General features: G+C 48.5%; 1 protein-coding gene and 1 long non-coding RNA gene across 5 annotated transcripts; one reads left to right on the top strand and one right to left on the bottom strand.

Moving 5' to 3' along the window:
- Nucleotides 1-578: 578 nt before the first annotated feature.
- LOC133072401 (uncharacterized) lies at nucleotides 579-11239 on the top strand. The gene is made up of 3 exons (XR_009696728.1): nucleotides 579-1807; nucleotides 9088-9209; nucleotides 9780-11239. It is a non-coding gene; the product is annotated as an uncharacterized LOC133072401 (long non-coding RNA).
- A 1435-nt stretch (nucleotides 11240-12674) lies between these two features.
- Nucleotides 12675-20739, bottom strand: POLM (DNA polymerase mu). Of its 4 annotated transcripts, none has more exons than XM_061165629.1 (12): nucleotides 20460-20593; nucleotides 20100-20239; nucleotides 18980-19163; nucleotides 18351-18449; nucleotides 18057-18227; nucleotides 17240-17311; nucleotides 15319-15439; nucleotides 13898-14030; nucleotides 13652-13754; nucleotides 13312-13548; nucleotides 13150-13233; nucleotides 12675-12918 (listed from the first exon to the last, which is right to left on the bottom strand). In XM_061165629.1, exons 3-12 carry the CDS (start codon nucleotides 19139-19141, stop codon nucleotides 12832-12834), a joined length of 1269 nt encoding a protein of 422 aa, XP_061021612.1. In that variant the 5' UTR covers nucleotides 19142-19163; nucleotides 20100-20239; nucleotides 20460-20593; the 3' UTR covers nucleotides 12675-12831. The 4 variants fall into 4 exon arrangements, with proteins under 4 accessions (XP_061021612.1, XP_061021611.1, XP_061021608.1 ...); XM_061165628.1 differs by having other exon boundaries at nucleotides 20120-20239; XM_061165625.1 differs by lacking the exon at nucleotides 20100-20239 and having other exon boundaries at nucleotides 20460-20739.
- Nucleotides 20740-23135: the final 2396 nt, after the last annotated feature.

The following is a 23135-nucleotide window of genomic DNA, read 5'->3' as shown; positions in this document are numbered from 1 at the left end:
CAAGATGGTTATTTCCAGACTTTAGTCTGCCATCTCCCCATCAGCTGGCTCTCCAAATAAAGTATTCCTTGTCTCAACACCTTCTGTCTCGAATTTACTGGCCTATTGTGTGGCAAGTAGAGTGAGCTTGGACTCGGTAACAAGCATTATGGAAAACAGTTCTACAGATTCCTACAAAGTTAAACAAACACTAACTGTATAACCTTGTAAATCCTATGTCTCACCCAAGAGAGATGAAAAGCTCTGTTCACACAAAACCTCTATAGGAAGTCTATTCATAATCACCTAAACCTGGAAACAACTCAAATGTTCAACAGGTAAATGGGTAAACTGTGGACTATCTATGGCATGGAATGTTGTGCAACAAGAAAGAGAAATAAAAGCAACCTAGGTGAATCTCAAAGACATATTGAGTGAGAGAGGCTAGCCTCAAAAGGTTATATACAGTCAGGATCCATTTATATGACCTTCTGGAGAAGGCAAAACTATAGGGACACAGAACAACCAGGTGAGCAGGGACACATGACCACAATGGGACAGAATAAGGGGATGTCTTGATTTCGGTTGAGGTGAAGGGGTCTAAATATGTGTTAAAATCTATACTGAAAGAGTCCATTTTCCTGAATGTTAATTTTACAAATTAAATTTATGGGGTGATTGGCCAGGGAAGTCCTCGCTCAATAAAGTTTTGAATTGCAAGACTAATTCCAGGTGGATAGTGCAGCAAGGGAAAAGGCCCTGAGGCAAGCAGCATGCCTGGGGATTTGAGAAACAGAGGACAACACATGGCCAGCACCCCAGTGAGAGGATGAAACACCCCCTGGCCTTGTGGGTGTCTGGGACAGTTCAAATGGGAAAGCAATGAGTGCAGGAATGCACCTGGCTCCTCACAGGACATTGGAACTTGAGAGAGGGGTAGTGCAGGAGATAAGGCCAGTGGGGGTGTATGGACACAGAAATACTAGAGCCCCAGGGGCCACTGTAAGGACTTTGGCTTTACTGAGAGGTGGGGAAATGCTGGAGGCCTTTGCTCTAGAAGTAAAAGACACCACCATGTAACCTGTTTTTAAGACTTCTGAGGACAGACCTTAAAGGAACAAGGGTGGAAACAGGAAGCCTGGGAGCCTGGTTGGGAGATGTGAGCTTAACTCGGGCAGAAGGCAATGGCTCTGCATTGAAAGTTCTCTTCCTCCCACTTTGCTACCCCTGGGCCCTTTCTCCAGATGCCCTAGCACACCCTTTAGTGCCCCAGACCAAACACAGACTCCTAACAGGCAAGAAAACTGCCTCTACTCCTCAGGTCACAGACCTGGAAGGTAGAAGCTGAATCATGCATTGTGCAAAGCACTTGCCATCCAGGCTCTATAAGAACCCCAGAAACAAAGCCCCATTCAGGTCCCCACTCTATAGAGGAAAAGCCTGAGGCCTCTGGCCCAGGGTCACTCAGCTATGATGCCATTGTTAAAAAAAATTAATAAACAGAAACTTCAGTTAAATAGAGCTGGGAGGTCAGAAGGGGGAGCTCTCACACTCTACAATAGCAGACTGTTGAAGATTGTTGGGAAGAAGATTCTTCTCAATCCTGACAACAACCCAGCCAATTAAAAGCCCTGCCAACTTCATTTCTCCTGCCTCCTTCCCTTGTCACATGGGGACTTGCCTGCAGCTCACTGTGGTTGCAGACCCTGAATTGCAATTCTCTGCCGATCTCAAATAAACCCAATTTTGCTGGAGAAGTAACTGACAGTCTGTTTTAGGTCAACATTTTGATGGCTTTTACTGGGATCTAAAGACCTCTGATGGGCTGGTAAGTAAACGGGTGATGTGCCTACCTGAGCCCATTACTGATGATTTTCTCATTGACCTTGGAATTTGAAGGTCTTCTTTCTCCTGTATCTGAGCCTCCACCCTCTTTGCATTTTGAAGCTCTCCAAGCTTTACCTGGGATCTGTTTCAAGGTTTTATCCTTTCTGGTTAAGGCCTTGTTCTGTACTCGAGTACTTGTTTGGAACTTCAGTCTGATTTTGAAGTCAGACTGTTCCAACTGGAACTGGCTAGGCTTCAGCCCATTCCTTTGAGCACAGAGGCTATTTCATTGGGATTGTGCCAGTTCAGCCTTCAGGCCATTCCTCTGGAATAGACAGAGGTTGTTTTATTGGAACTCTGCTGAGAAGCCTTCGGCCTGGCTCCACTAGGACCAACCTATTCCTTTAGAACTGGCTGGGTATTCGGTCTGCAGGCTGTTAGAGACATCTGAACTGTTCAAGCAGACTGTTTAAGCTATAAGCTGCTTGAACTGTTGAGGCTTTTAAAAAATTCTTCTCTTACTCTAGGAAAAAACTTCTGAGAAATGGGATTCCAGTTACCTAAATATTTTGAGGGCACCCTTCTATAAGGACTCTGGCTGATTTTGTGCTTAAAAATTGTAAACCTTCCTCATGAGAATTTCTAGCTAGGCCAACCAACCTAAGGCAATCTAGAACATCATGTGGCCATTATGGGGAACTTTAGAAATCCCCAAACTTACTTTTCTTAAAACCGAATGGGACTATCAGAGCCCTAAAATTTCCAAAACTGAATGGAATGCCTATTTTGATTGGTATTTTGAGGCTTCCAAACATTATCAGCAGCCTAAAATTGACTAAAATTGATCTAATATAAGACTGAGGCAAACAAATGATCAAAAAGACAGACTGGCTCCCCAAGCCTCAGGCTATGCCTCCAGGGCCATCCTGTCTCTCTTCCCTCAGCTGCTTGTGCTCAGGTCCCATCTCCAATGCCATCTTCCTGCTTCTCTCCTAGACCATCTGCACCTGCTCCTGCCCCTCAGTTCCCCAGCACGTATTCTCCCACTGAACTTCCCCTTGTCTCTAAAACTCTTCCCATTCCCTTTTCCTTTGAACTTTTCAGAACCTGTCCCTTTAAAATTAAGCCTCCTGAGGATCCAGAGGATAAACGCTCTGTTTTATATATTGCCTGGACTAAAGCTGAACTCTGAGACATAGTCAAAGATTTCTTCTCAAGTAACTGGAGAGCCTCACAGATTTGCTGAGGAATTTAATACAGTCCTTCAAACTCAGCAACTTGTTTTCTTTAACTGAATCAGCTAGTTCATAGCTTGTCACGAAGGCTAGGCCCAGCATTGGATGAAAACTGCTACTTGGGAATATCCTCAAAGGCCTTTAGAATTATAACTGGGAGCCTACCCTCCTAACTTCTATGATCAGGCTCAGGCAGTCGCTAAGTGGTTTCCTGGGGCAATGCCTACAGCTCTTCCAAAGCCTGCTGATTGGAATAAAATGCAGGCTTATACACAATAACCTAATGAATGTGTTCATGACTATTCCAATTGACTTCAGATTGTTTTTAAAGAAAATTCTGATCTTCCTTCAGATGTTAATCCTACACAAGCAGCTTTTAACTCCATGTTTATTAGTGGGCTGAAGCAGGACCATTCCCTTTTAGCAAAAAGGACCAAGATGGAAGGGGAAATGTTCATTCCAGATTTAATTAATCTGGCAAACCAGCTCTCTCACACTGTAGAAGAGTCACCTAAAATGGAGACAGCTAAAATCCTTTATCTTCAACTCCAGCAAATGAAGCCTCCTAAATGAAACAAAAACCCTCCTAGTTTCTGCTATTATTGCAAAGATTCAGGACTTTGGGAAAGAGATTGTTACAAATTTAAGTGCTTCAGGCACCTTCAGTCTTTTAATTAGCCTTTTCAAGTGAAGTGAAGTGAAGTGAAGTAGCTCAGTTGTGTCCACCTCTTTGCGACCTCATGGATTGCAGCCTACCAGGCTCCTCAGTCCATGGGATTCTCCAGGCAAGAATACTGGAGTGGGTTGCCATTTCCTTCTCCAGGGGATATTCCCGATTCAGGGATCGAATCCCAGTCTCCTGCATTGGAGGCAGACGCTTTAACCTCCGAGCCACCAGGGAAGCCTTTTCAACATCCTCCCAATTCTCAATGATTGGACTCCAAAGAACTCTAGAGGCTCTTCCCAATCCTTCCTCTTAACTGGCTTAGAGAAATATTTCTCCAGATTGGGGTCAATCTCTTCCAGTTCTGGCACTGAAGCCACCCTCTCACTGATCAGCCCCACTACCATAAAAGCAGCCCTTGCCTTCGAGTAAACAATTCAAATAGCAGGGATCTCTAAGGAATCTATTCCATGTTGTTTTAGGCCCTTTGAGAAATACACTCTTTTCTCCTTAGTTCTTCCCCCTCTATCCATTTATTAGGGCAAGACTTTTTAGAGAAGTATCATGCCAGAATTTCTTTCTCCTTAAAAGGGGAAATGATTTCAGAATTTGGCAGTACTCATCAAAGTAATCAACAAGGTGAATTAAATGACTCTTCAATATCTCTGCTCCATCTCTGATGATACTAGAGCTGATTCTATAAGCACAGATTATCTTCCCCTATTGAATCAGCTACCATCCTCCTTATAGGCAAAATCTCCAGCTGATATTGGCAAAATTCACAGATGTCCCCCATCAAGATTCAAACAAATCTCTCAAAACCTCTTCCCAGAATCACCACCATATACGTAAAGAAGCCATTCCAGGCATAAAGGCCATAACAGAAGATACAAAGTTTAAGGCCTCATTATCCCTTGTATTAGCTCCTATAACACTCCCATTTTACAGGTAAGGAAACCTAAAAGCCAAGGGTATAGGTTTGTCCAGACATGGAAGTACTAAACAACACTGTTAACCCTTGACACCTTGTTGCTTTTCTCATGTGTTAGTAACAGCCATTCCTACAGAAGGTAAATTCTTTACTGTAATTGATTTATACAGTACATTTCTGTAACATTCCAACTGAAACAACTAAATACCTTTCTGCCTTCACTGAAGAAGAAAAACTATCCACTTGAACAGTAATACCTGCCGGCTTACTGAGTCTCCTTATTTCTCAAAAACCCTGAAGGCTGATCTGATGATACAAAGTTTCCGAGAGGTTAAACTTTGATACAATATGTAGATGATTTGCTTCTCTACTCTCTTTCTCAAACCTTCTTGCAGAAGTCATCATCCACCTCCTGAAGTGTTTAGCCTTAAAGGGACATAAGGTGGTAAAGATAAACAGCAATCTGCCCCAAACCTAGGTTCATTATTTAGGGCATCTGATATCAGAACAAGGACAACATTTAGATCCAGTTAGACTTCCTGGTATCCTAAGTTTCTCTAAACCCAAAAGGAAGCACCAACCGTGAGGTTTTCTTGGGTTAGTTGAATACAGACAAAACTGAGTTCCAAATTTCTCTTATGGCCAAACCTCTGTATGTTTTACCAAAGCAAAACCACAACCCAATTTTAAGGTAAGAACCAAATGACATAGCTTTTAAGGACTTAAAGGAAAGTTTGATGAACCCACCTGCCTGTGGGCATCCCCATGATCAGATTCCCTTTTTGTATATGAAAAGGAAGGGACTGCCCTTGGGATACTCTCCCCAAAACATGGGGACCACCATCAACCCATAGGCCACTATGGCCAGCAACTGGACCCTGTCACACAGAAATACCCTTCTTCCCTAAAGCAATCATGGCCACTGTCATTACTGTTAAGGCTGCTGAGAAAATCATCGTGGGACCTCCTTTCCAAACCTCATGCAATAGTCCTCACGAATTCTCATCACACTCATTTCTCAGCCAGTCATCTCACCTCCAATGGAGTCCTTTCGTTAGCTGCTCTTCACATAACTCTTCTACACTGTGATAATCTGAACCCTGCTACTCTTCTGTCACCAATGAAGTATCCCACAATGGCTTAACCTTGACGGACCACCTCCTGACTCATGATGATCTGTAGGAAATTTCATTGGGAAACACTGACTTTTCATGTTTACTGATGGTTCTTATTTAAAAGGAGACAATGGCAGATACTGTGCTGGGTATGTTATCGCAACTTCTTTTGATGTTGTTGAGGCAGCATCTTTACCTGTGGCTACAGACAGAGGAGAGTGGTAGGCTATGGTCCATGGGGTCGCAAAGAGCCGGACACGACTGAGCGACTTCACCTGCACTTCCAGTTTGGCCCAACAGGCTGAATGATGTGCTCTTACACAGGCTTGTACTTCAGCCAAGAGCAAAACCGCCAATATTTATATTGATAATAGATACATTTTTGGAGTAGCTTATGATTTTGGAATATTGTGGAAGCAATGTGGTTTCCCAAATTCCAGCAGAAATAAAATTTAAAATGGCCCCAATGTTCAGGAATTGATGGATGCAACACTTTTATTCATCCTTGATTAGTAAGATCCAGGCTATTCTAAACTTGACTCTCTGGAAACTAAGGTAAATCACCTTGCTAAAATTTCTGCAAGGATTTCTGTCTTTAAAGGAACAGCAGCTAAACTTCTGTCTTGGTCCAAAGGGTTATTCCCCTGAATGAGAACTCTAAGCCCAAGAAGCCCAAAAATTGGCCCCAGGAAAAGAGAAACAAGATTGGAAATTCAATGACAGTTGGTTTGATAAAAAGAGAAAACTCTGGTTCAGACCAAACAATTACCCAGTCCTACCAGAGACTGAAATTCCCACTCTTCACCACTGTACATGCATTAAACCACTGGTAAAGAATCCTCCTGCAATGCAGGAGACCTAGGTTCAATCCCTGGGTTGGAAAGATTCCCTGGAGAAAGGAAAGGCTACCCACTCCAGTATTCTGGCCTGGAGAATTCCATGGACTGTATAGTCCATGGGGTCACAAAGAATCAGACACAACTGAGTGACTTTCACTTTCTTTCACACTGACAAAACGATAGGTTTCATGAGTCAATATTGTTGGGGAAACATTAACAAAGCCCCAGAAAGTACCTATCTCACAGTCCCCTTTGTCTAAAATACACCCAGGGAAGCCTGTTTGTACTGCTCCTGGAAATTTTAGATTGCTGATGGATCATCTGAGTTCTGGCAGATGGATTTCATGCAACTTCCTTCAGATCATGGATATAGGTATCTGTTAGTCATGGTCTGTTATGTTGGCACACTGGGCTAAAGCTTCCATTATAGATAGGTTACTACCCTCTTCTATGACTAAAGTACTTTTGGAATAGATTTATGCCTACCTGGGAAACTTTTTGTAAATTTCATAATGATCGAGGAACTCATTTCACTGTCCAGGTGCTTCAACAAGTCTGCACAGTTTGGCCAGTTTTACAACACTTTTACTGTACTTACCACCCTCAATTCTCTGGTTTGATCAAACACACTAACAGCATTCAGTTCAGTTCAGTCACTCAGTTGTGTCTGACTCTTTGTGACCCCATGAACTGCAGCACGCCAGGCCTCCCTGTCCATCACCAACTCCTGGAGTTTACCCAAACACATGTCCATTGAGCCAGTGATGCCATCCAACCACCTCATCCTCTGTCGTCCTCTCCTCCTGCCCTCAATCTTTCCCAGCATCAGGGTCTTTTCAAATGAGTCAGCTCTTCGCATCAGGTGGCCAAAGTATTGGAGTTTCAGCTTCAACATCAGTCCTTCCAATGAACACCCAGGACTGATATCCTTTAGGATGGACTGGTTGGATCTCCTTGCAGTCCAAGGGACTCTCAAGAATCTTCTCCAACACCACAATTCAAAAATATCAATTATTTGGCACTCAGCTTTCTTTATAGTCCAACTCTCACATCCATACATGACTACTGGAAAAACCATAGCCTTGACTAGATGGACCTTTGTTGGCAAAGTAATGTCTCTGCTTTTTAATATGCTGTCTAGGTTGGCCATAACTTTCCTTCCAAGGAGTAAGTGTATTTTAATTTCATGGCTGTATCACCATCTGTGGTGATTTTGGAGTCCCCAAAAATAAAGTCAGCCACTGTTTCCCCATCTATTTCCCATGAAGTGGCAGGACCAGATGCCATGATCTTAGTTTTCTGAATGTTGAGTTTGTTTTAAGCCAACTTTTTCATTCTCATCTTTCACTTCCATCAAGAGGCTCTTTAGTTCTTCTTCACTTTCTGTCATAAGGGTGGTGTCATCTGCATATCTGAGGTTATTGACATTTCTCCCGGCAATCTTGATTCTAATTTGTGCTTCATCCAGCCCAGCATTTCTCATGATGTACCCTGCAAATAAGTTAAATAAGCATGGTGACAATATACAGCCTTGACATACTCCTTTTCCTATTTGGAACCAGTCTGTTGTTCCATGTCCAGTTCTAACTGTTGCTTCCTGACTTGCATGCAGGTTTCTCCAGAGGCAGGTCAGGTGGTCTGGTATTCCCATCTCTTTCAGAATTTTCCACAGTTTGTGGTGATCCACACAGTCAAAGACTTTGGCATAGTCAATAAAAGCAGAAGTAGATGTTTTTCTGGAACTTTCTCACTTTTTCGATGATCCAACGGATGTTGGCAATTTGATCTCTGGTCCCTCTGCCTTTTCTAAATCCAGCTTGAACATCTGGAATTTCATGGTTCATGTATTGCTGAAGCCTGGCTTGGAGAATTTTGAGCATTACTTTACTAGCGTGTGAGATGAGTACAATTGTGTGATAGTTTGAGCATTCTTTGGCATTGCCTATCCTTGGGATTGGAATGAAAGCTGACCTTTTTCAGTCCTGTGGCCACTGCTGCATGTTCCAAATTTGCTGGCATATTGAGTGCAACACTTTCACAGCATCATCTTTTAGGATTTGAAATAGCTCAACTGAAATTCCCTCACCTCTACTAGCTTTGTTCGTAGTGATTCTTCCTAAGGCCCACTTGACCTCACATTCCAGGATGTCTGGCTCTAGGTAAATGATCACACCATCATGATTATTTGGGTCAAGAAGATCTTTTTTGTATAGTTCTTCTGTGTATTCTTGCCACCTCTTCTTAAAATCTGCTTCTGTTAGGTCCCTACCATTTCTGTCCTTTATTGTGCCCCATCTTTGTATGAAATGTTCCTTTGGTATCTCTAATTTCCTTGAAGAGATATCTAGTCTTTCCCACTCTATTGTTTTCCTCCATTTCTTTGCATTGATCACAGAGGAAGGCTTTCTTCTCTCTCCTTGTTAGTCTTTGGAACTCTGCATTCAATGGGTATTTCTTTCCTTTTGTCATGTGCTGTTCTCTTCTCTTCTCTTCACAGCTATTCTAAGGCCTCCTCAGACAACCATTTAGCCTTTTTGCATTTCTTTTTCTTGGGGATGGAGCTGGAGTGACTGTGAGGAGATACCCCACATCCAAGAGCAGAGAAGCCCCAGCAAGACGGTAGGTGCTAGAGCAGCGGCTGCGTGGCGCTGGAGCAAAGGAGAAGCCCCAACAAGATGGCAGGAGGGGCAAAATCATGTTTAGAATCAAAGCTCACACCCTCCAGAGACACTCAGAGGGCTCAAACATACCTCGTGCACACCAGGACACAGAGACCCCACACAGACTAAGACAGAACTGTGTTTGAGTGTCTCCTGAGGAGGTGCCGGTCAGCAGTGGCCTACTGCAGGGGCAGGGGCTCTGGGTGCAGTAGACATGGTTATGGCATAAGCCCACTTGGAGGAGGTCACCATTAACCCCACCATAGAGCTGCCAGAACTTACACAGAACTGGGGAGACAGACTCTTGGAGGGCACAAACAGAACCTTGTGTGCATCAGGACCCAGGAGAAAGGAGCAGTGATTCCACAAAAGACTGACCCAGACTTGCCCATGAGTGTCCAGGAGTCTCCAGCAGAGGTGTGGGTTGGTGGTGGCCTGCTGCAGGGTTGGGAGCACTGAGTGTAGCAGTGTGTGGTGGGAACTTTTGAAGGAGGTTGCCATTATCTTTACTACCATATTTTGGCCTCAGGTCAAATAACAGGGAAGGAACATAGCCCCGACCATCAACAGAAAATTGGATAAAAGATTTACTGAGCATGGCCCCGCCTATCAGAACAAGACCAAATTTCCCCCTCAGTCAATCTCTCCCATCAGGAAGCTTCCATAAGCCTCTTATCCTTCTCCATCAGAGGGCAGACAGACTGAAAACTACAATCACAGAAAACTAACCAATCTAAATCACATAGATCACAGCCTTGTCTAACTCAATGAAACTATGAGCCATGTCCTATAGGGCCACTCAAGACGGACAGGTCATGGTGGAGAGTTCTGACAAAATGTGGTCCACTGGAGAAGGGAATGGCAAACCACTTCAGTATTCTTGCCTTGAGAAGCCCATGAACAGTATGAAAAGGCAAAAAGATAGGACACTGAAAGATGAACTCCACAGGTCAGTAGGTGACCAATATGCCACTGGAGACCAGTGGAGAAATAACTCCAGAAAGAATGAAGAGACGGAGCCAAAGAAAAAACAGCACCCAGTTGTGGATGTGACTGGTGATGGAAGTAAAGTCTGATGCTGTAAAGAGCAACATTGCATAGGAACCTGGAATGTTAGGTCCATGAATCAAGGCAAAGTGGTCAAACAGGAGATGGCAAGAGTGAACATTGACATTTTAGGAATCAGCAAACTAAAATGGACTGGAATGGGTGAATTTAACTCAGGTGACCATTATATCTACGGGCAAAAATTCCTTAGAAATGGAGTAGCCATCATAGTCAACAAAAGAGTCCAATATGCAGTACTTAGATGCAATCTCAAAAGGAACAAAATGATTTCTGTTCATTTCCAAGGCAAACCATTCAATATCACAGTAATCCAGGTCTATGCCCCAACCAATAATGCTGAAGAAGCTGAAGCTGAACAGTTCTATGAAGACCTACAAGAACTTTTAGAACACCCCCAAAAAGATGTCCTTTCCACTATAGGGGACTGGAATGCAAAAGCAGGAAGTCAAGAGATACCTGGAGTAACAGGCAAATTTGTCTTGGAGTACAGAATGAAGCAGGGGAAAGGCTAATAGAGAGAATGCATTGGTCACAGCAAACACTTCTGACAACACAAGAGAAGACCCTCTACACATGGACATCACCAGATGGTCAATACCAAAATCAGACTGATTATATTCTTTGCAGCCAAAGATGGAGAAGCTCTATACAGTCAGCAAAAACAAGACTGGGAGCTGACTGTGGCTCAGATCATGAACTCCTTATTGCCAAATTCAGACTTAAATTGAAGAAAGCAGGGAAAACCACTAGACCATTCAGGTATAACCTAAGAGCTTTATTAAGATTCAATTGGCAACACTTGTAGAGACCCTCCAAATCCCTTTTACAAAAGCATTGCTGTTGGTCTCTCTAAATCAAAGAGCCACCTCCTGTTGAGCTCTCACACCCTTTGAGATAATCACAGGATGTGCAGTGCACTGGACTCTTGCCTCTTTTGACCCCAACTAAAAAAAGGAGGGGTACATCAATACTACAAAGGCCTAATTGTTTTTTTTTTTTAAATAAGCATGTTTTAGGACCTCCCTGGGGGTCCAGTAGTTAAGAATCCACTTTCCAATGCAGGGGACATGGTCCCCTAGTTGGGGAACTAAGATCCCACATATCACAAGTCAACTAAGCCCATGCACTGCAACTCCTGAGCCTGTGCATTCTATAGCCCGAGTGCCACAACTGGAGAGGAACCCACACGCCCCAGCGAAAGGTCCTGCATGCCACAGCAAGACCTGAAGCAGCCAAATGAATAAATATTTTAATGAAAAAACAAAACAAAGTCATGTTTTGGGAAAACAATCTTTTTCACAGTGCACGCTTGGGAGAGAAAGACCTTGATCATCATATCTTGCAACCTGGCAATTTCATCTGTTGGAAAAGACACCAAGAGAAGGAGGCTGCTATCAGTACTGCTAACCCCCCTGTGCTGCAAAACTCCAAGGAATACAACTCCTATTTTCATATGATACACCTAAGGAAAGCACCAAACCCTGTCCGGACCTTCAAATCATCTGGTGACCTGAAAGTAGATTTCCCTGAATTGAAGCAGATGACATCTGCTGAGACAGCTTTCCAAAGATACCTAGACCAGGCCTGTTGGAAATTTGTCACCAAACCTTTGATGACATAATGCTACACAGGCTCTTTAACATCGAGGATCTTGGTAACATATACTTCCGATAAAAAGTGCCTAAGAGTTCTCCCTCCTACCCCTCGATTCTTAAATATGACCTCAACAGATCTCCAATCTGTGCATTTTCTCCCTGATGTGGGACACTACACCGAGGAAAAGCCTTTCCTTGCACAGAAGGTCAATAAGACCCTGAAACTAGAAAACCTGACTCAGATTAGTGATGCTTTCAGAAAAAGATCTTGATCGAAAGGGGGAAGTGTTAAAAAAAAATAAACAGAAACCTCAAGAGTTAGGAGACCAGAAGGGTGAGCACTCATGCCCTATAATGATAGCAAGAGCCCAACAGAAAGAAAGACTTCCACTTCTTTCCTGACAAGGACTCAGCCAACAAAAAGCCATGGACTCATGTTTACCTATAGGCCTCCCAAATTCCTTTTTCCCCTCTATAAAAGTTTTCCTCTCCATTTTTGCTGGGGACTTGCACATGGCTTGCCATGGTTACAGACTGATTCTCCGCTGATCCTGAATAAACCCATTTTTGTTGGAGAAATAACTGGAAGTCTATTTGCTGGGTCAACATCCTCCACCCTCACTGACACCCCAAAGCTGACCTCTGGGCAGAACCAGGCACCGTGCTCCTCAGTCACCCACACCAGCAGCACATTCAGAAAATACAGCTTTGTTTGTTCCACATGCTAATTTCATTACATCTTGAACTGGGTATAGGTGGGGGAGTGGTGGTTCACAGACAGGGCTCCCACATGGAAGGGGTAAGGACTTGGGGCAGCAGCACATCTTCTGACTGGAAATAGTTAGGGGCCAAAAACATCAATAGAGTCTGGCTCAAATGACCCCCTCCATTTCCAGAGTAGAGGTGGGGTTGATAGGATCAGGCATTTCTCTGCTCTGGGGGAAGGTACTCAAGGTCCAGGAGTCTGAAGATGTCTTCCTCTGAGGCCACGTGGAAAACCGTCTTCTGCAACAGAACGCAGGCATTAGGGCCTGGGGGCCGTTCCCTCCACTGCAGCAGATTCCCCGAGAAAGGTATGGGGAGGAGGCTAGAAATGCTGGCAGAGCCCAGCCCTGTGGTAGATGCCTCTTGAGGGCCCTGTGGGTTCCAGGCTTGAGGGACCTGGGGCTGATTCATACTGTGGGCCAAAGAGAAAGCTGTTTTCTAGCCCCCAGACCTCTCATCACAGCAACACACCTGCTCCGGATCAAACAGACCATGGCTGTTCAGGCAGAGGCCCCTCTCCTTCCTGCTGAAGCGGCGTAGCTCCCGCTCAAAATGCTGGGGAAAAAGTGACCACGTCTCAGCAGGACCACCAACCCCAGCTCCCACGGCCAGCCCCAGCAGCACACTCCCTACCTTGGAGCCAGTCCAGCCAAGCAGGGCAAAGGGGAACTGGCTGACAGGGGCAACCACCAGGTCCACCCGCACCGCCTTCCAGGTGAAGCAGGGCTTCTGGGCACCACCCACAGCAGCCCCTGGGGGTTGTGGCAGGCGTAAAATGCAGAAACTCCTCTCAAAGGCATCCATGGTGTGGCTCTGCTGGGTCAGGTCTCCCTGGTAGCTGTGCTGGTGCTGGTGGTACAGGACAAGGCCCTGGAGGAGAGCAGACATGGCCGGGCACTGCCATGTGGGACTGAGAAACCAGGGGCTGGAATCCCAGCAGGACTCTCAGCAGGGGAAGCGGGAAGCCCCTCACCTGCTTCTTCAGGTAGCACATCACTCTGGGCAGCAGCCCTGCCTCCTGGCCCTCCTGGGGGTGGGTGATGAGGAAGTCCACGTCGTGGCCCTGCAACTTCCCCCTGAGGGGGCCAGTCTGACTCACAGCCTCCATGTTCTCCCAAAACCCCTCAGTGAGGGAAGGCCCGCCTCAGTGGTCCCACCTCAGACGCCTTCCCTGAGGAGGGCCTGGAGCTGAGCCGGAGAGCGTGTCGAGTCCCCTTACCTCCGGAAGCCTCCAGCCAGTGTGACAGTGGCCCCAGGAAGGGCCTGCCTCACGGCTGCCTCCACCACTTGCTGCAGGGCCTCAACATCTGACCGCCGGATCGGGGCACTCAGGTCCTGGTGGTGCTGGAGTCCTGTGGACAGTACCGCTCTCCTCACTGGCCCAACCCAGCCCTCTCCAGCTATCTACCACCACCCCTCCTCTCTCTTAAATATTAAACTTTTATTTTGAAATAATTGTAGATCCACATATAGTTGAAGGAAATAATAGAGGTCCTCTGTGCTCTCAGTAACATCTTGCAGGACTATTGTACACCACACCAGAATTCTGACATTGACACAATCAAGATATAGACTATCTTTTTCAACTTCTCTGTTTTCCTATCCATAAAATGGGACTAGGAGGTATTAGATGTGAAGAAGATGACCCTGCCACTTAAGAACACCTCACTTGAACCCAAATCCATCTTCTCACCTGTCAGAGAAATCACTGCACCTTCCACACAGTGTTAGGAGGGGACTAAGGGTGGGAGTTAGGGCCCTTGGCACAGGGCGAGCTCAGTAAGCACTGCTGGCCATTCCTTGGGGAGGGGTGAATAAGTGGAACCAACAGATGTCACTTCATAACGCTCCACTGGACACACGGCTCTCTGGTCTCACTTCCTGCTGACCAACCAGACAGCTCTCCCAGGACCCCAAGGTGGCCTCCCCTCCCCCAGCCCCTGGGAGGAGGTTCAAAGAGGCAAGGAGTGCTGGGCTGTGGGGCTCCTTCAGAAAGGCCCCCAACCCAGGCCACATGGAGACGGAGAATCTGCTCAACACCTGCTACATGCTGGTTCCACGCCAAAGAGCTCACAGAATCCCATGCTTTAGAGAGAACGTAACTGAGGCTCAGAGAAGTCAAATCTCAGGGCCACAGTCTCCTACCTAGTAAGCGGCAGAGATGGAACTCAAATCCAGGCCTAGTCAACTCTCAAGTTCACGTTCTTTCCATTGCATAGTGCTACCTCCCACTAGCATGGTCCTCACCGAACCTCTCCCCACTGAGCAACAGCCAGCAGGCCAGGCCACCAAGCACCACACTGGTAAGTGTGTCCAGGGCCTGGGCTCCTCTGACCTGCTCTCCCTCCCATGAAATCAGGAGTACAGGGTCCATTCCTGGTTCAGGTCCAAGTCTAACCAGAAGGCAGCTACTGTGACCATTATCATTCACTGAGAAGGGCTTGCAATGGGTCCTGACTCCACCGGTTCAGGAAGCCACCAAATAGAGATGCCTGTTTTCACACTCACCCTGCTCCCTGCCACACAGGCAGCCATGAGCACATGCCATGCATCAGAGCTAAGGGTTCTGTGGTGTGGGAGGCTTTCAGGCCCTGGTGCTTTGGGGAAGCCCAGGGCTCTGCCCTCTCTCAGAAAGCTCACCTGCTTTCTGCTGCTGGGTCAGTCTCTGGGACTCCTCTCGGAGGTCGTCCAGCGTCCGGAGCCCTTTTCGGTACCACTGGTCAGCAGTCCTTACCCCGACCCCAAAGATCTGAGTGAAGAGCTGTTTAGAGGATGAGTACAGTGTGGTCAGGAGCAAAGCTCTTGGTGCAAGATGAGGATGGGCGCCACTGATGTATGCAAGGCATGTCCTAGGACAGCACCCCTGTGGCACTGCACAAATGACCTCATTAAGTCATCATGTGGTCTGGCAGGTGGCACCCTACTCACATTTCTCATGTTTAAATAATCTGCTCAGGCCACACAGTGGGTGCACAGGCAGGACTCAAACCCTGAGCCTGGCCCTGACGCAAACATGTCGGGGGACGGCAGGGAAGGAGCGGGCCCCTCCTTGAAAATGATCTCTCCTCACAACTTGTACAGTTCTAGCCCATGATTCCAACATCATCAAAGGAGTCATCCTAACAGTCTGTCCACTCACTGGGAAAACCATACTGCTCCCACCCAAGAGTAGCTGGGACTTGTTACTGTGGCTCTGCCTCTTAAAACAGAAAAAACAGGCAGTTAACAGCTAAGGGGTTGTTTTACCAGGATCTGGAAGGAATAGCTGGGGGCTGGCTATGGCTCTGTTCCAGGAACAAACACAGCAAGTGCCACTGCCTGGCCATGGGTCAGCAGAGGTGTCCAGGCCAGTGGAAACTATGTTGCTGGAGCTGACCTCTCATGGGGTGGCCGCCTGCCCTTGTATGGGTCTTCCACACGCAGGGTGGGCCCTAGAAACTCACTGTTTCTTCACTGACTATAGCTCATTCGTCAGGGGTGGGCACCTGCCCGAGGTCAGCCACTTAAGAGTCCCTCCTCAGGAACTTTTGGGGCTGAAACAAAAGGGCAACCTTGCAGTGGTACAGACTGCAGTACACGCCAGGGGCACCTTCATGGGGAGGCTGCTGGCGTGCACAGAGAAGAACAGCTGGGTGGCGCTCATGTCCCTGAGTCCTACTTCCTGCAGACTGGGCTGTGTTATCCCCTGAACCAACAGCATGAACAGGATCACTTTCACCAACAGACTCCTGAGAGGAAAGATGCTGAAAATAACCTAATCAACGTTTATAACAATAAACCTCTCATTGTTCACCCTTCTCTCCTGGCCTGGATGCCTTCTGGGACTCAGGGGTACCCAGGAAGAGACAGATGGCTCTGCACCCTCTCAGCGCCTCTCCACTCAACGACTCCTGTGTTGCCCCACCCCTGAGCCCCTGCTTCATCCATGGCTCCTCTACCTCTCTGAAGCTCCCCACCTCATTGATCCTCACATTCTGGGTGACCTTCCATGGCACCTGACACATCCTGCTAGGGAAGCCCCAATTACATGACCAGTCGCTGGTCTGACAACCTCCAGTCACAAAACTGGAGTGTCTGAGAAGCATGACTGAGCATCCACAAGACCAGAAGTGGGTGGGAATAACGAGAAGGTGTGCCGTGGACACAGGCAAGACGACACCAACAAATGAGCATGTGAGATTACAAAAGGCAGAGACAGTGCAAGGACGAGCAGCCCCTCAGACTGAATCGTCCTTGTGGCACCCAGAGAAAGGTTCTGTTCTGTTCAGGGTGCTCTGTTTAAGATGCCAGGGCATGTAATATCCTGGACAATATGCCATCAATAGTCAAATAAGAACAGATGTTGCTGAGTGATCTAGAAAATTCCCTGTGCTCAAAACAATCTTCTCACTGCCCATCTGTTTGGCTGCCTCATGCTTATCAGGTGTCCTCAATAAGACCCTCTCTGACCCCAGGGTGGGACCTGCCACCCCCCTTGCTGTCTGACATGGTGGTAACCTTGCTGTGGCTCTGGGGGAACACTGTGGAGCTGCGGACCCCTGCTGGGGGCTGCCCTGCATACCTTCATGGTCTGGTACCTCTCTGAGAGCCGGACTCTCTCCACCTCCTCACACACTCCGTGTTCCAGCAGCTCCTGTGAGAGGAGACATAGCCTCACTGGAAAGAAGAGGGCTGGGGGGCCCAAGGCCTCAGCAGAACCCCTAACACCCGGAAGCGGCGTCTTTGTGGGGCCAGCATCCCAGGGAACTTGTAATGAAGAATATACCAGGGATCCTCCAAGCCCCTTGGGAGAGGAACAAGGGCCACCTCTCAGATAAACAACAAGCCCCGGGGTATGTCAACAACTGCTTTTTTAAAACATAGGTGAATTCAATAAGACTTCTTTTAAAGGCAAAGGGTGCAGGTTCAGTCAGGGAACTAAGATCTCACATGCCATGCAGCCAAAAAATAAAATAAATTTAAAAAAAACACACAGAGGTGAATTCAAAAGTATTTTTTCTGTCATGATAAATTTGCTCAGTGGTAACATACAAAAGGACAACTTCACATTTTAAAAAGAAGGGCTCATGCTCAGGGGTCCTCTCCCACCATCCCTGACAGTCTGGGCCAATGCCCACGATGTCAGCTACCAGCCTGCCAGACTCCTGGCAGCTCCCTTGGCTGAGACCTCTCAGTCAGCCTCAGGCAGGTGGTGCCGACCCAATTTACACATGAGGAATGTGGGTGAACGGGGTGGTTTGCTGCTGCCTGGGCACCATCAGTGGCCACAGCTGGGTTCTGAGCCACCCAGTCACCTGCCCTCACCAGGCTCCCAGGCCTCCTCGCCACCCCTCATTCACACTCACAGCTCTGCCTGTCTACATGCAGTGAGCACAAACCTGGACAACCCTGCAGGAGTGTTCTCCGAAGTGGGGCAGGCCCTGCAGCTGGCTCAGGGCTGTGACCGGGCTGGGGAGGGCCTTGAGCACCGAGGCCGCTCTGTAGAAGGCGATCTGGCGGCCTTCACAGCCATCAAAGCCAGCGGCCTCTGCCAGCGTCTCCAGAGCCTCCTGCAGAGAAGGGTCCTTGGTGAGAGGCAGGGATGGCGGGGTGCTTTACCCTAACCTTCCCTCCAAGGCTGGGACACGGGAGGGCCTGGCTCCATCCCAGGGAGGCGGGAGAGCCACACTCACCGAGAGGCTGGCATTGTGGTGCACGAGGGGTGTGGGACGCTGGCAGGCATAGGGCAGCATCCATGCTGGGCTTGGCATCTCCTTTTTGGGCACAGCCACCTAGGGATGGGCAATGCACAGGCTGCTTTGAGGCTGCAGGGTTGGCAGAGGACCAGGCAGCCCCCCCGAGCCCTACTTCTCCTGGCAGGGGGGTCACCTCGGGCTCTCAGGACAGGAGCCAACTCTGAGAGGGCAGAACTGCTAGAGGCACAGGGTAGAGGCCAGAACAGCAGTAGCGGTACAATGCTACCTCTCACAGGGCACGTGTCCTGTCACTTCCTCTCAATCAAGTGGGCCTGGCGTGCCCATCACCCTCACGTCACAGCTGGGGACTCTGAGACCTTGTGGCTCATGGGCAGAGCCAGGATTTGAATGCAGGCAGCCCTGTTCCGAGCCCACACCTGAACCCCTCCACTGTGCTCACCCAGGAAGCACCGGGACCTTCCCCGTGGTGGTCTGGATGGGGCCCTCACTGCCCAACCCACGGGAAGGACACTGAGGCACTGCTGCCATGTCACCTGTCCCAGCTGAGGTCTGGCCAGCACTGGGGCTTCCTCAGTGGCTCTACCCTAAGCCTCCACCCAGCTCACCTCCAGGCGGTGCCGGCATTCCACAGGGACAGGCTGCCCAGCTTCCATGCTCTCTGTGAACCAACTTATGTCTAAAAGCGCTGGGCGGGTACAACCTGGGGGAAGAGCCGACGTCTTGCGCTCCTGCCAGCAGACAGCCTCCTCCGCTGAGGTCCCCTCCATCACCACATGTGTCACCTCCGGGCTGGGGGGAGGGAAGACAATGTGAGGCCTGAAGCCCTTTCCCAGGCCTGCCATTCTTCCTGCTCCATTCTACATCTCCAAGCCTTCGCCAATACTATCCCCTCTGCCTGGTGAGCATCTGTTCACTCCAGATTTTCAGCCCCTCCTCCTGGCAGCCAAACATCTCCATCACTCCAGCATCTGCCGAGCTGTGGCTCTCTGCTCTAGCTAGGATCACAAGCCCAATCCTTTTTTGTTAATTTGTCTGTCTTCTTCTCCCTCAAACCCAGAGAAAGGAGAGGCCAGGGGCCTGGGGTCCAGGAAGCAAGGTGGGTGGGGGTGGTGGGTCATACTTCCAAGTGCTGGAGACAGACTACTTGGCTTTGAACTTCAGCTCTGCCCCACACTTGCTCTGTGCCCTTGGGCACATCATTTATCTCTGTACTTTTGACTTCCAACTCTGCAAAGCAGAGATATTAATATATCTACTTTGTAGGCTTGCTGTAAAGATTAAACGAGCTAGTAATAAGCAAAGGGGCTTAGATAGTGCCCAGTACACTCTAGGCTGCTGTCATCATCCTGAGTGGGTCTGCCACAACCCTGGGTATGGTTAACTAAGCTTCAGGGGGACTGGCCCCTGGTTCACTTTGCTCTCTCAACTTCAAAACGATTGGAACCCTCCTCCCTTACTTTTAGCATTGCTTCTGTGACTGTTTTGTTTGGTTTAATTCTACTCTTGGAAGTCTCACTTAAGTCACTTTCTCAGCTCTGAGGAGAGAGATCTGTTTAGCTAACAGGGCAAGATGAATTCACCTAATGAAGCATTACTAACCCAACACACACCCACACGACTTTTACAAAGCCTCTGGCATGTTCTCTCCTTGTCCTACAGAACCACTCCTGGACATAACTGCTAACACCCTTTTACAAAAAAGGAAATTAACAAAAGCCATATGACCATGAAGTGCCAGGGTTAACCTGGAATCCAAAAACTTCAGGTGCCCCTCCGCCCCGGGGTCAGCTGCCTGGGAGTCTTTTCCGTATCCTCAGCTCTAAGGTAACACCGTGTATACAAGTGGCTGGTCAGCTGCAAAATTCCTAGGACGGGCATTTTGTGCTCAGGCCATCACGCCACACAGCAGCGCCCCTCGGCCGGCCTGGCGCGACGGCGCGGTGATAGATATGGGCGTGCCACATTCCTCGGTAAGGCGAGGCCTTTGGCCGGCACCCGCCCCGCGCCCCTCGGAAAGCAAGCCCTGGAAAGGCGGCCCCAGGCAGGTGCCCCCGCCTAGCAGTGAGCTTCGCCACGACCGCGCACCTGTAGGCATTAAGGACGTGGAAACCCTTGGAGACAGCCAGGCGTGTGAGAAAAGCCTGGCGACTGCGGCCCATGTGTGGTTCGGCCAGGTAGATAGTGACCCCCGGGAAGCGCGCCGCGGAGGAGGGGGCGGCGCTGGGGGACGCGACCCGCGCTCGCCGTCGTTTCGGTAGCATTAGGGCCCCGGCCACCCGCAGCGCCCAGCGAAAGCAGCGGAAGCCTGGACAGAAGCCAGAAAGAAATCGTGGGGAAGGCACACAGAAGCCGGAAGCGACAGCTAGCGGAAGCCGACTGGAAGGGGAAGTGGCTCCCGGCTCCACTTAAAGAGGCAGGCCCCGCCCCCTGCAAATTAAGTCTCAGGGTGGTTCTCTCCCCCTGGGTCGTTCGGAGCGAGGTGGAGGCCGGCTTTAGAGGCCCCGCCTCTATGCAAATAGAACCAGAGCACACACCTTTTATTTAAATTACCCTCGTAGAAAGTCCCCTCCCATTCCTGGGACCACCCGGGAGGAGAGACTAGGGTTGAGGGTGGGAGCTGAGAGCGAGGAGGTGGGAGGTAAGGGAGACTTCCTCGACGTGGGTCAGGGGGCTTTGTCTTTGGAGGGTGGAGGTGAAGTCGCGGTAGTGGTGTCTGTGGGTTGTCCTGGGCGCAAGGGTGAGGAAAGGGGGTTAGTGGTCGGTCGGTGGCTCGTACGAGTGGAATAGTTCTCAGGAGCGGAATATCCACTCCACCCGCTTCTTTTCGCCTCCTCCGACTAGACCTGGCGGGACAGATGGGCCGCGGAAACCTGGCGGCGAGGGGTCTTTGGACCACGGGCCCGGGCAAACGCGCTAGCTTGAAGTATGCTGGTGGAGTGGTCGCTTCAAACCCCGGGAAAGATTTTTCAGTCTTTTTCAATCGAACGGCGTTAGGACGGCTGGCCGGCCATTTGGAAAAATAGAAGTTGGCTCCCTCCCTCGCGCTTAACACCAAAATAAAATCCAGATGGATCATACATTCAAATCTAAGAAAGAAACAACACAAAAATTGTGCTGGGGAGCCGATGAATGTTTTTTAAGCCCTAAGTATCACAATAAACCTGGAGACACTAAAGGAAAAAAATGATGTTTGACATACATATTTTAAATTATTTAAAAATTTAAAGGCAAACGGGGGGATACTATGACACATCTTGAATTTAATTCCTGTAATTAAGAAATTGTTCACAGATAAATAAGGAAAATACAATGAGCAAGAACACCAGTAGGCAATTTACAGAAGAAAGGCTTCTCAAAAACGTACTAGGGACTTCCCTGGTGGTCCAGTGGTTAAGATTCCACCTTTCCACTGGAGGGGGTGCAGGTTTCATCCTTGGTGGGAGAACTAAGATTCCCCTGTGTCCCACAGCCAAACAATTATGTTTTTTTTTCCTTTTAAAAACAGAAAAGCACATACCAGATTGCCTGATGGGTCCAATCACCACACAAGGGCAAATTTAAATGAATATTTTTACCTGTCACATTAACCAATGTTTACAAATTGATCACACATGAGGGAATTGGCAATTTGTAGGAGGGACTTTTTTGGAAGCCGATTTAGCAACCATACCCAACAAAATGAAAACAGAAATCTCACCCCACAATTCCTTTTCCAAGACTGGTATTGCATTGAATCTCTAGATCAGGTTGGGAAAGCAGACATCTTGACAACATTGAATGTTCTGTGTGTCTCTCCTATTTTCAGGCATTACATTTTGGAATCTCTTTGTTATATCATCTGATATCCTTCATCTCCCTCCCCCACTCCCCATACCCCACAGCCCTTCACTAGTCAGTGGACACAGGGCTGAGGGAGGCAGGTGCCTGAGCCCAGGTCCCCTCTGGGCCTCCCCACCAGCTCCCAGTCTGCCCTCCTGGGCCCAGCACACACACTGTGAAGCTGGGAGGCCTGGGATGCAGCCCCTCTCTCATTTCCCATGCTCATTTCTCCTCCTGCCATGTGGGAAGGGGGAGCTCACAGGTTCTTTGTAAGGGGTTACTTCCCCATCTGCCGGTGCTGCCTTTCCTCAGGGAGCAGTAGCCTACCCCCTGAAACCAGTCCTGTTCCTTTTAATGGCCTCTGGCTCCATTTTGGGTACCTGAGTTCTCTCCTGGGGAGGCAGAGGCAACTTTTAATGACCCATCATACTTAAAACACTGGACAGCTTGCAAAAATGAGGAACACAGGGCTTTCCATGGGCCCAGGGAGGCTTTATGAAGGGTGATCCTTGGTAGCCACCCAGTGGAGGCCTGGGCACCAACGCACAAGGCCATGGCCTTGATGGTTGCCCTTTTCCTCTTCACCCCTTCCTGGACCACTAGGTCACTGTCCAGCCAGCTGAGAAGTGGAGACCTCAGCCCTCTCTTTCCAGTAAACCTGGCTTGGAGTTCCCAGATGTCTAAGTCCCCGGCCTCCTGCTGCCCACACTGAGACCAGCCCCGGGAAAAATCAGAGGCTGTAAAAGCCCACTCAGCGGCCCTGAGGGCTGCAGTCTGCCCCCTGCTCTGCACTGTGGTATCTCATGCTGTGTTTTGGATTAGTTTTACCCAGATGTATGAGCTTGCATTTTTCCAAGATGAATCTCATTTAGCTATTTCCTGTTCCCACTTCCAGTTCAGAAAAGGCCCCTGGGGGTGATTTTTCAGGCCTTGTGACCTTCG

The sequence above is a fragment of the Dama dama genome, chromosome 18 (assembly GCF_033118175.1).
Source record: "Dama dama isolate Ldn47 chromosome 18, ASM3311817v1, whole genome shotgun sequence".
NCBI lineage: Eukaryota > Metazoa > Chordata > Mammalia > Artiodactyla > Cervidae > Dama > Dama dama.
The sequence above is the reverse complement of the archived record's forward strand: the minus strand, read 5'-3'. Positions and strand labels throughout refer to the sequence as shown.